This window comes from Primulina tabacum, chromosome 3 (assembly GCF_025594145.1).
Source record: "Primulina tabacum isolate GXHZ01 chromosome 3, ASM2559414v2, whole genome shotgun sequence".
Lineage (NCBI taxonomy): Eukaryota > Viridiplantae > Streptophyta > Magnoliopsida > Lamiales > Gesneriaceae > Primulina > Primulina tabacum.
Window position 1 is genome coordinate 5,439,593 of NC_134552.1, and position 12,379 is coordinate 5,451,971.

The following is a 12,379-nucleotide window of genomic DNA, read 5'->3' on the forward strand; positions in this document are numbered from 1 at the left end:
AAAACTCATTTCTTATCGATAAGTTAAACTACAATAAATAATTACGTCCATTTATATAGAATACTAGCGTGATCGCGTCGTCGAATGCTTTTGCAAAATTTTTTTAATGTTGGTCAATAAATTATCCGTAATTTTAAGAGTGAAATAAGCAATTCACTCCCATTAACTGGAAAATAATTTCGTGTTGAGTTATATTATTTAGTAATTCCAACTCAGTCATAAATCTGAGCTTGAAATGACTTTTTTTTTTTAATTTTAATGACAAAAACTTATGTTAGACGGTCTCACGAATCGTATTTTGTGAGAGGGATCTCTTATTTGGGTCACCCATGAAAATATTACTTTTTATTGTGAATATTGATATAGTTGACCGGTTTCACAGATGAAGATTCATCAGACCGTCTCATCAAAGACCTAATCAATTTTAATAAAACTAATTATAGAATCAAAATCTCAAACATACTTATTTAAGAAATTAATTTTATTATTCTCAAGGATGGGATATTTATAATATTTTTATCCAAATTGTATCAATACAAAACAAGACAACAAAAGATGCAAGAAGAGGCTATTTTATAGTATTTCTCAGGTTTATGTCTATTTATTACTGCCAAACCGTACAATACCTTCTGTTGGAGTGTACTCCACGCGGGATTTTGTGCGCGTGGTCTTAATGGTTTCCGTGCTCTCTTTTCAGCAAAAATGTCAACCTTCGCAGCACTAAATACATGAACAGATGCATTTCTTTGGAATTACAAGAATAATTATATTGAAAAACTCCCATTTTTCAAAAAAACAGCTCCACATTTCGTACGTACGAGTAATATTTATTGAATCCTTTACTCCGTTCAAAACCCCAATAAATCCCATCATTTTCCTCACTTTTTCACTAATTTGTTCGTAGAAAAGGGAATCATTGGCCACCCTTCTGCGATCATCACAATCCTCCATTGTTCATCGATGAAGAATTAACATGTTTTCTTTTGATTGATCAGAAGTTCAGAGAAAAAGGGTTTTTGGTTCTGGTGCTTTTCGCAGGAGAGTTATTTAGATCGAGTACATTCTGAAGCATATATAAATATATCAATGGACGATCAAAACTCATCTCCAGCTTCGTCTTCTCCGAGCGCCTCCGTGGGCAGAAGCCTCCGCCACCGCCGAGGACGGCACATGGTGGAGGATGACGAAGGAGATTTGGTCGCGTGCACCGGGGAGTCATGCCAATCTTGCACCGCGTGGGTGATAGCCGACTGCGTGGCGCTCTGCTGCTGCCCCTGCGCGGTGGTGAACCTGCTGACGCTGACACTCCTGAAGCTCCCGTGGGCGGTGGCGCGTAGATGCATCCGCCGGCGGAAGAAAGAGAAGATCCGGAAGTTAATGGACAAGGAGAGGCGATGCGGCGGGGGGACAACGGACGGGATTTCAAGAAAAGAGAGGATTAATGAACGTACATCGGGAATTGTTTGGGAAGAAGGGGCAATGGACAATCTTGGCGCAGTTTTCTCGGCAGAGGAGATCTGGTTGGAGCTGTACGAGGTTGGTCATTTGGCCTTTGGTAGGGTTTCTTTTAGTGGAAATATTTTGAATGGGTAGGGGCAAAAGAGGGAATTCAAGCACCTTTAATCAGTTTTTATGTCGAAACCCTAGGCAAAATTTGGTCCTTTGTCATTTTTTTTGGCTTCAAGGGTGAGTGTAAGTGTCCATTTTACCCCTTGGGCTTGGAAGTTGGGTGAGTGTAAGTGTCCATTTTACCCCTTGGGCTTGGAAGTTGGGTGAGTGTAAGTGTCCATTTTACCCCTTGGGCTTGGAAGTTGGATGGACTGCTCTTGTATGTCAAGTATTTTGATGAATAAATTTGTCACTTTCTTGGTATAGGGGAAAATGACTTGCATAGGGTTTATTTTTCATGACACGACTTAATGCATGCATGAATAATAAATACTCCAATATTTGTCACAATTGTATAAAGAAATCTAACTTAAAAAATAAAGATTTTGATGGGATTTTTCACATGGGAAGATTTCAAATTCATCTACTCCAAATTTTAAATCTTTTTTAAAATGACTAAGATAAAAGGCTCAAAATGATAACTGAAAGAATCTAAAAGCCAAGTAAATTCATTGATTAAGTGATACATTTAAAATTTTCACATCAATGCAAAATTATCATTAATTTATATTTGGATGGATGCATGTAAAACAAAATATTTTCCCAAGTGCATCTTTTCGAAATAGTGGGTCTCTTGTGAGATCTTTATCTATGAGACGGGTCAAACCTACCGATATTCACAATAAAAAGTAATACTCTTAACATAAAAAGTAATATTTTTTTCATAGATGACCTAAATAAGATATTCGTCTCACAAAATACGACCCGTGAGACCGTCTCATACAAGTTTTTGCATTTTCAAAAATGCAATGTAGGACGATGATATATTTGGATTGAAATATTCGAAACAACGATGTTATTTCAAATATTAATTTTTTTGAAATCCCCGAAATCAAATACTTGGTACAAATGCAAAATTGATTTAGATATCTTAACTTCAAGTACCTAAATTCAAGTAGCCCAAAAAACTCTTGTTTGGTAAAGGTGATATAGGTAATTTGGAATTCTTGACGTTTTTTAATGCATCTAATTAAGAAAATATTCTAAATAATATTCTCAAATCTAACTAAACACTTATTTATAATAATATAAATATATATTATGTTTTATTTAGTTTTATGGAATGTTTACCCAATCAAATACTTTGAAAATATATTCTACATTAGACATAGGATTTATTCAATATATATTCGATTTCATATTCGAATAAACCTGGTAATTGCAATAAATTGGGTTTTTTCAGAGAATGGAAGGTTCTAGTTATAATCCAAAAACCCGAGCACACGCAATGGAACCGTAGGCAGTCAATTTCGAACAAATATAGACCCAAAATGGATGAGTTTGTGTCTATTAACAGTTCTTCCTGAGTTGAGACTGGCCATTCAGATTGACGGAGGTAAATTAATGAGCTCGGATATTATTGAACTATATGAAAGAATTTATTGTCAACCTCTTTCAGATATGAATCTATCTTATTCATAATGGAAGACTCGATGTAAGTTGTTCTAAATTGATAACATAATAGTAGTTCCAATAACAGGAACTTCCTGAATATATAAAATTTCTACCAAGATTTTATGTGTGCCACGTTTACTAGTTATCAATTAAACATCTTTTAACTCTTACTTTGCTTTGACATTAATTTGAAATGGATATTATAAAATTTAATTTTGATATTGAAATTTATAAGTTACAGTACATTTTATATAATTGTTTGAGTGATTAATTTAAATCAAATTCATTCTTCCAAATCCAATCATTTAATCCAAAAATGTAAATTTACTGCATCGCACTTATATATAATTCTCCGGCTATTTAAAAATATATAAAACTGGGGGGTGAAAAAATCTACAACTCTCCTATTATATTTTCTTATTTATTTTTTAATATCATCCGTTGATTAATCTATTCACTCCACTGTTGGTGACTTATTGCGAAATAAAAAGCGCCACTTCGAAATAATAATAATAGATACAGTTTTTTTTAATCGAGTCTGACCTAATTTATTTTCCGAAGAAAATTATAAAAAATAATATTTGAGTAGGTTTTTTGTGAGACGGTCTCACGAATCTTTATCTGTGAGACGCGTCAACCCTATCAATATTCACAATGAAAAGTAATACTTTTATCATAAAAAAGTAATATTTTTTCATAAATGACACAAACAAGAGATCCGTCTCACAAAATACGACTCGTGAGACCGTCTCACACAAATTTTTGCAATAATATTTTTAAAAGAAAATCGAAATTGAATAAATAAATGGTAGGGTTGTATTCGTGGCTTGTTGGGAAGCACCGCATTAAGGGGAATTTGTTTCTTGGGAATTAATTAATGTTCGCATTCAAATGTGCAAAAGTACCGATTATGTGGTGTTGTCACCTTCCATCTTTTACCCCAATCATTTCAGCATTATCTTTTCTGCGGCAAGCTTGTGATTTGCAAGGGAGAATTGCACTTTTGTTTTCGTAGTAAATTGATATTTTGTAATCATTTTGTTTGTTGTAACATTTTAAATTTATTATATTATTTTTGTTTTTTTAAATATTTAAATTTTAGTTATTTTTCTAACGTTACACAGATGAGACGTTGATATGTGTTATTACATTTAACAATTTCGATAAAAAATGACTCAGATCACAAGAAAATGAGAATATACAAGAATAATAATAAAAATTGATAAATAGGATACTAAAACTGTAGATAAATAAACATGCATGACAAAAATGTATTTTTTTTCTAAACTCAAACTGGGCTTGTTGCTTAAAATTTAAAATATGTGATTGACAATAATTATACAAATTAGATATTTTAAATATTTATGAGATATTATCGATCAATGTTTTAAAAAGCCGTAGATGGACAACTACCCACAACCTATTGACTATTGTCTACCGTCTCGCTTAAACGACATCTAGACAGTTTTTTTGGTGTCGTTTTTGGGGATTTTTTTTTAATATTACTCGATAGCCAACCACAATGTTTCTTTATTATTACTCTATGCCCCTTGTTTTGAATTGCTTCATTATATAGATATATCATTCAAATCCTATTTTGATTATGATAATTATGCTAAATGTAGAGTAAGGGTGTGACAGATACAAATGAGACGTTGATGTGTGTCACTACATTAACAATTCCGATTGATACTCACGGGAAATTTAGGGTCCGATCCACGCAAGCGTCACTAATCCAGACACGGGCTCCAAAATTACCCTGGGCCTGAAATCACAAATAAGACCGTTAGGAGGGGGCCAGGAGGGTATCCTGGCGTAGCCCCTCCGACGCTCAAGTCAGAAACTGAGGATATATGGGGGAGCAGCTAAGGGCGCTGCTGAAAAAAAATATAGTGAATGCCATATCGTACGCTCAAACCTGGTATTTATAGGAGAATACCCGGGCTTGTCATGGGCCCTTTCTACGTAACCTCCCGGTCTGGCCACAAACTGTTCGATGGGGCCCCCAGTCATGTGAAGGACTGGAAAAAATACTTCTTCTTTGTACAGCCACCCAAAGAATTGACTTGCTTTACCGATTGGTACCCTGTCTTCACTAAACCCAAACTTTCCAAGAGTTATAAGAAAGATGAGGAGTACCTACAGATAATGAGTGTACTAGGAGATCGATGCTTTAACATTCCCAAACTTCTATCTGAGGATCTCCTATGTCATGCCGGGTTAAGTCCCGTTAAAATTAAGCTGAAGGAGAATGCTGGTAGATATTCTCATCTGTCCATACTTCTTGTTTTTCTTTTATTTATTATGTTACTTGATAACATTCTCATTTGGTTCCTTGTCTCTGCTTGCAGGTACTAGAGTCATGAACGCCCTATTTCTCCGTGAACTTTCCAAGACAAAGGCCGGGGGTTCTTCATCAGTTTTCCAGAAATCCATTACCCCGGTAGTCACGATGGGCCCAAAGGGAGATTGTTCTGCTGCTGAGAAAAAGAAAACAGGTTCCTGTTCTACCACCGCGAAGAAGCCTGCTAGCTCCCCTAGCTCCCCTACTGCTGCGAAGAAGAAGAAGGAAGGCTCCTCCTCCTCCGCCTCAGAGCGAGCCTCCTCGCCACCTCCTCGCGCCAAGTCCCCTCCTCCGTCTGGTAAGCAAAATGCATCCACTGATCTTAGCCCGTCAGCCCCTCAGCATGGCAAACGCAAGATTTCTGAGATTTCTGTCGTATCGGTCTCTTCTCCAGAGGGGTCCGAGCCCGATGAGGAGCCTCCCCTCGCATCGGCGGTGCATCCTCTATACACTTCGGATTCGGCCATCGTGGGGCGGGGTCCTACTCCTCTAGCTCAGAAGATAATGTATCAGCTTCCTTCCGACGCCGATGCAGCGTTCATGGGTTCACTGGGGTGGTCAGACCTCCTCCGCCGGACATGCAGCAGTGTCACCGAGGTATACTTCTCCTTATAACCTTTAGATTGATGTTTAATATACATTTGATCTTCTTATCGTCTTTTCACCCTTATCTACTTATGCAGGGCATGATGTACGTTGGGGAGTTGGCCGAGCGTGCTCACGCCGCTCGATCTGACTCTTGCCAAGAATTACGCGAGGTTCAGGCTCTCCGCGAACAGCTCCAGGCTACTATTGATGAGATGAAAGTGTCGCATGCCATGGAGCTTTCGGAGTCCCAAGCTCAATTGTCGGAGTCCCAGATCCAGTGCGGCGAGCTCTCAAAACAGAAGCAGGAGTCTCAGCGGCTGATAGAGGATCAAGCTAAAGAGATCAAGAAGCTGAAGAAAGAATTAAAGAACTCACAGGCTGAGCTTAAAGACACCAAGGCACGACATGTTGCAGAAGCCTCCTCTTTCAAAGAGGAATTTCTCAAATCCGAAGAATTTGTCGAGATCTGTGGCCCGAAAGCTTTTCACTACCTGGGGGTGGGTTTCGAGGGTGCAGTCGGCCTTTTCCACGCTCAGGGCTATCCTCCGCCAGGCGCCCCTACTGACTTTATCGACTTCGAGGGCTTCATATCGAGTCTCCCCCCTGATTCCTAGATTGAGCCCCTTTATTTATGTTATTTTCTGCATTGTTTTATTTTCCATAGGATTATGCGACTTTTGGGACGTTTACATTTGGTTCTTTCCTTTGCGCACTTTTGACATGTACGAACTCGTTTTATTTATGCAACCTTGAGTATTTTGCATTTGAATTTACTGCTTCTCACGAGTTTGTCTCTGATACTATTAACCTGTTAGGGCAAATAAAATCATCACCCTCTAACTCCTCTGCTAGGTGACACCTTAGCAGGAAAATAAAAATCAACCATCTCCACCCTCTAACTCCTCTGCTAGGTGACACCTTAGCAGGAAAATAGAAATTCACCATCTCCACCCTCTAACTCCTCTGCTAGGTGACAGACACCTTAGCAGGAAAATAGAAATCAACACCATCACCCTCTAACTCCTCTGCCGGGTCATACCTTAGCAGGAAAATAGAAATTCACCATCTCCACCCTCTAACTCCTCTGCTAGGTGACACCTTAGCAGGAAAATAAAAATCAACCATCTCCACCCTCTAACTCCTCTGCCAGGTGACACCTTAGCAGGAAAATAGAAATTCACCATCTCCACCCTCTAACTCCTCTGCTAAGCCGGGCCTTAGCAGGAAAATAGAAATTCACCATCTCCACCCTCTAACTCCTCTGCTAAGCCGGGCCTTAGCAGGAAAATAAAAATCAACCATCTCCACCCTCTAACTCCTCTGCTAGGTGACACCTTAGCAGGAAAATAGAAATTCACCATCTCCACCCTCTAACTCCTCTGCTAGGTGACACCTTAGCAGGAAAATAAAAATCAACCATCTCCACCCTCTAACTCCTCTGCCAGGTGACACCTTAGCAGGAAAATAGAAATTCACCATCTCCACCCTCTAACTCCTCTGCTAAGCCGGGCCTTAGCAGGAAAATAGAAATTCACCATCTCCACCCTCTAACTCCTCTGCTAAGCCGGGCCTTAGCAGGAAAATAAAAATCAACCATCTCCACCCTCTAACTCCTCTGCTAGGTGACACCTTAGCAGGAAAATAGAAATTCACCATCTCCACCCTCTAACTCCTCTGCTAGGTGACACCTTAGCAGGAAAATAGAAATCAACACCATCACCCTCTAACTCCTCTGCCGGGTCATACCTTAGCAGGAAAATAGAAATTCACCATCTCCACCCTCTAACTCCTCTGCTAAGCCGGGCCTTAGCAGGAAAATAAAAATTCACCATCTCCACCCTCTAACTCCTCTGCTAGGTGACACCTTAGCAGGAAAATAGAAATTCACCATCTCCACCCTCTAACTCCTCTGCTAAGCCGGGCCTTAGCAGGAAAATAGAAATTCACCATCGGGCCTTAGCAGGAAAATAAAAATCAACCATCTCCACCCTCTAACTCCTCTGCTAAGCCGATGCCATAGTAGAAAAATTTAATTTTTCTCCACCCCAACTCTGCTCCTCTGCTAGGCGATGCCTTAGCAGGAAAATTTAATTTTTCTCCACCCCAACTCTGCTCCTCTGCTAGGCGATGCCTTAGCAGGAAAATTTAATTTTTCTCACTTTCATAATACACCACCATTCATGAACTGAAAAGAAGAACTTGATTTTATTGAATTCCAATGGATTACAAAAGAAAGTTTAGAAAGTAAAATACATCGACGACAGAATCAAGAATAATACTTCCTAAGGTGATAAGCATTCCAAGGCCTCTTCAAAGCTTTGCCTTGCGCATTCTCTAAGTAATAGGCTCCAGAGCTCAACCTCTCGACCACCTTGAAGGGACCCTCCCACTTTGGGTCCAATTTTCCCCTCTGCTCTTCTGGCACCTTCCTCAGGACCAAATCACCCACCTGAAAGTTTTTTTGCACGACTCTCCGATTATAAGACTGTGCAATGCGATTCTTATAAGCTTCCAATTGAATGCTGGCAGCCTCCCTCTTTCCTTCCAAAAGATCAAGGTCAGTAGCGCGTCTTGCCCCATTGTCCTCGTCATAAAACATCACCCTTGCCGATTCCAACCCGATCTCAGCCGGGAGCACTGCTTCATTACCGTAGACCAAACTGAAAGGAGTTTCTTTGGTTCCCTCTTTCGGAGTGGTTCGGTATGCCCATAAGACACTTGGTAGCTCATCCACCCAATTGCCTTTGGCCTTGCACAGTCGAACTTTCAGACCCTGTACCAGCGTCCGATTAGTCACCTCCACCTGGCCATTACTCTGCGGGTAAGCTACAGAGGTAAAGACTTGTTGGATCTTCATCTCTTTACACCAAGCTTCGATTTTGGCCCCTTGGAACTGTCTCCCATTATCGGATATCAGCCTCCTAGGTACCCCGTACCTGCATACTATACTCTTCCACAAGAATTTCAGGACGTCGTTCTCAGTGATTCTGGCCAAAGGCTCTGCTTCCACCCACTTTGAAAAATAATCAACTGCTACCAGTAGGAATTTTTTCTGAGCAGGAGCCATAGGAAAAGGTCCCACGATATCCATTCCCCACTGGTCAAAGGGACAGGCAGCCGTGACAGCCTTCATCATCGCGGCCGGCCGGTGATTCAACCGCGCATGACGTTGACAACTATCACAAGACATTACCAACTCTTGAGCATCATGCAGCACTGAGGGCCAAGAATAACCGGCGAGCAGTACTTTTCTTGCTAATGCATAAGCCCCTAAATGATTTCCACAACACCCCTCGTGAACTTCTCGGAGCACATAATCAGCCTCTTTGTAACTTAAGCACCGAAGAAGTGGCCCTGCAAAGGACGTTCTAAACAACACGTCCCCAACCATTACATAGCGTGAACATTTTATCTTCAATTTATGAGCTTCGCGAGGGTTATCAGGAAGCTTTCCCTCTTTCAGGTAATCAATTATGTCAGCCCTCCAATCCTCTTCTTCTTGCTCAGCTGCAGGTGAACTCGTGTGAGGTGTGAGTTCGATTTGAAATACCACATCTCTATTCTTCCAACTTCCCATCGTTCCAGCCATTTTGGCTAGAGTGTCTGCCTTTTCATTTTCTTTCCTGGGAATCTGTTCAAATGTAATCTCTGTGAATTTCTCTCTGATTCTGTTCACTTCTCGAGCATACTCAATAAGCTTCTCATCTTTCACATCATACATCCCCTTCATCTGTTGCGCTACCAACTGTGAGTCAGAAAAAATAAGTACCCGGGTAGCTCCCACATTTATGGCTGCTCGAAGTCCTGCCAACACAGCCTCATACTCTGCCTCATTATTGGATGCTCGAAAGTCCAACCTTACAGCCAACTTCACTTCTTCTCCAGCTGGTGAAATCAGTACTACTCCCACCCCACTTCCGTCCTTCGACGAGGAACCATCCACATACACCTTCCAAGGGTTCTCATTCTCCTGATGTACAGTCTCAGCCAGAAAATCGGCTAACGCTTGTGCTTTAATAGCTGTTCTCGGCTCATACTGGATGTCGTATTCTCCCAACTCCGTAGTCCACTTAACCAGGCGGCCGGACATATCAGAATGAGTGAGAATCCTGCCTAATGGACTGTTAGTGAGCACCACAATCGGATGAGATAAGAAGTAAGGCCTCAAGCGTCTGGCTGTCATTACCAACGCCAAAGCCAATTTTTCCAAACCCGAGTATCGGATCTCTGCCCCCTTGAGTGCATGCGAAACATAGTACACCGGCTGTTGAACTGATCCATCAAGCTTGACAAGGACCGAACTCACGGCCCCTTCAGTGGCAGATAAATATACCCACAAAGGCTCCCCCGCTGTCGGTTTGGCTAGAACAGGAAGCTCGGCAAGGTACTCCTTCAGTTCTGTGAAAGCCTTCTCGCAATCCGGCCCCCACTCAAATTTTTTCGCCTTTCGCAGGGTCCGGAAAAAGGGTAAACTTCTATGGGCGGATCTCGAGATAAAACGTGCCAGCGCAGCAATCCTCCCTGCCAACTGCTGAACATCTTTGGGCCCCTGAGGAGAGACCATATTTTGGATAGCTTGAACTTTCTCAGGGTTAGCCTCAATTCCCCTCTCCGTCACCATATAACCCAGAAATTTCCCACTCTTCACCCCAAATATACACTTCTGAGGGTTCAACTTCAGCCCATAGGACCTGAGGGTGGAAAAGGTCTCCACTAAGTCAGGTATGAGCATGGCTGAATCCTTAGACTTTACCATGATGTCATCCACATATACTTCCACATTCCTCCCCACCTGCTTAGAAAAGACTTTATCCATCAACCGCTGATACGTGGCTCCGGCATTTTTTAGTCCGAAGGGCATGACCACGTAACAGAAAGTTCCTTCAGAGGTGATGAAACTTACTTTATCTTGATCCTCCACGGCCAAGGGGATTTGATGGTACCCCTGATAAGCGTCCAACATGCACAAATACTGGTGTCCGGCTGTGGAGTCCACCAACTGATCTATCCGCGGCAAGGGATAACAATCTTTAGGACATGCCTTGTTGAGATCTCTGAAGTCCACACACATCCTCCATTTTCCCGAACTTTTCGGAACAAGAACGACATTCGAGAGCCAAGTAGGAAATTGTACCTCTCGAATGTGCCCGGCACTGAGCAACTCTCCCACCTCCTTTTTTATAACTATATCTTTCTCGGGCCCGAAGTGTCTTTTCTTCTGCTTCACGGGACGAGAATTCGGCAAGATGTTTAACCGATGTTCTGCTACATCTGGACTCGTCCCTGTGAGCTCTTGGGCTGACCAAGCGAACCTGTTGAGATTAGCTTGTAAACAAGTAATAAGTTTTTCCCTTACCTCTGGGTCAAGGTCAGGGGCTATTCTTAGAGTTTTCTTGTCAGGCCCCAATGTCACGATCTCCGGCCTCTCATCCATCACCTCATGAACCTCTCTCCTTACCACAGGCAACCCGCTTCGCCCCCTTCTAATCATATTGACCTCCACACGTGCCCTCTTCCCCTCTTCTTTCACTATCCCCTCATAACACCGACGAGCGACTTTCTGGTCCCCACATAAGACTCCAACCTCCCTCCCCACAGGAAACTTCAACTTCTGATGATACGTGGACGCTACAGCTCTGAAATCTTTTAGGGCTGGTCGCCCCAGAATTCCATTGTAAGCGGATGGGGTGTCCACCACAGTAAATGTCGTCATCTTGGTCACCCGCCGAGGCTCATGTCCCAAAGATAAAGGAAGGACAATTTGACCCAGCGGCGGGATGGCATGTCCTGCGAACCCATATAGAGGAGTGGAGATTGGTTCAAACTCAAATCCTTCCACCTTCATCTGATCCAGAGTACTCTTGAACAGGATATTAACAGAGCTTCCATTATCAATAAAGATTCGTGCCACATCGTAATTGGCAACGGTGGTCGTCACCACCAAGGCATCGTTATGAGGAGCCACAATGCCTCGGAGATCCTCTGGCCCAAAACTGATGACAGGATCATGGGGTAAATTCGCACTCCTCGATATTTCAAAATTCTCCAACCTCCTCCCATGCGCCTTCCGCGCTCGCCCGGAATCCCCATCAGTAGCACCCCCCGAGATCATATGAATCATTCCTCTCGTCGGGTGATTATCCTCATTCGTTCTCCTCCTCGGTTCAGCGGGCTCCCGAGGGACATCCTGACCTCGACCCTCTCTCCTCGGCTCTTCGATCCTCGGATGTATCCATGGAGGGCCTCGACCCCGCCTAGAAGACGGGCGAGATCTCAGCTCACTCCCAGACGAGGACCCTTCTTGTCTACCCCGTGGCGGAGGTCGAGCACTGCTCTCGACCCTCTGCGACTTCTCCCCCCTCTCCCCCGACTCCCTCACCTCCA

At 42.3% G+C, this 12,379-nt stretch overlaps 1 protein-coding gene across 1 annotated transcript; it reads left to right on the plus strand.

The window, feature by feature from the left end:
- Positions 1 to 646: 646 nt before the first annotated feature.
- LOC142538864 (uncharacterized) lies at positions 647 to 1,872 on the plus strand. Its single transcript, XM_075644160.1, has one exon. It carries the CDS (start codon positions 1,087 to 1,089, stop codon positions 1,591 to 1,593), a length of 507 nt encoding a protein of 168 aa, XP_075500275.1. The 5' UTR covers positions 647 to 1,086; the 3' UTR covers positions 1,594 to 1,872.
- Positions 1,873 to 12,379: the final 10,507 nt, after the last annotated feature.

Coding starts and splice junctions, on each gene's coding strand:
- LOC142538864 (XM_075644160.1), top strand. CDS start 1,087: ATGGACGATCAAAACTCATCTCCAGCTTCGTCTTCTCCGAGCGCCTCC.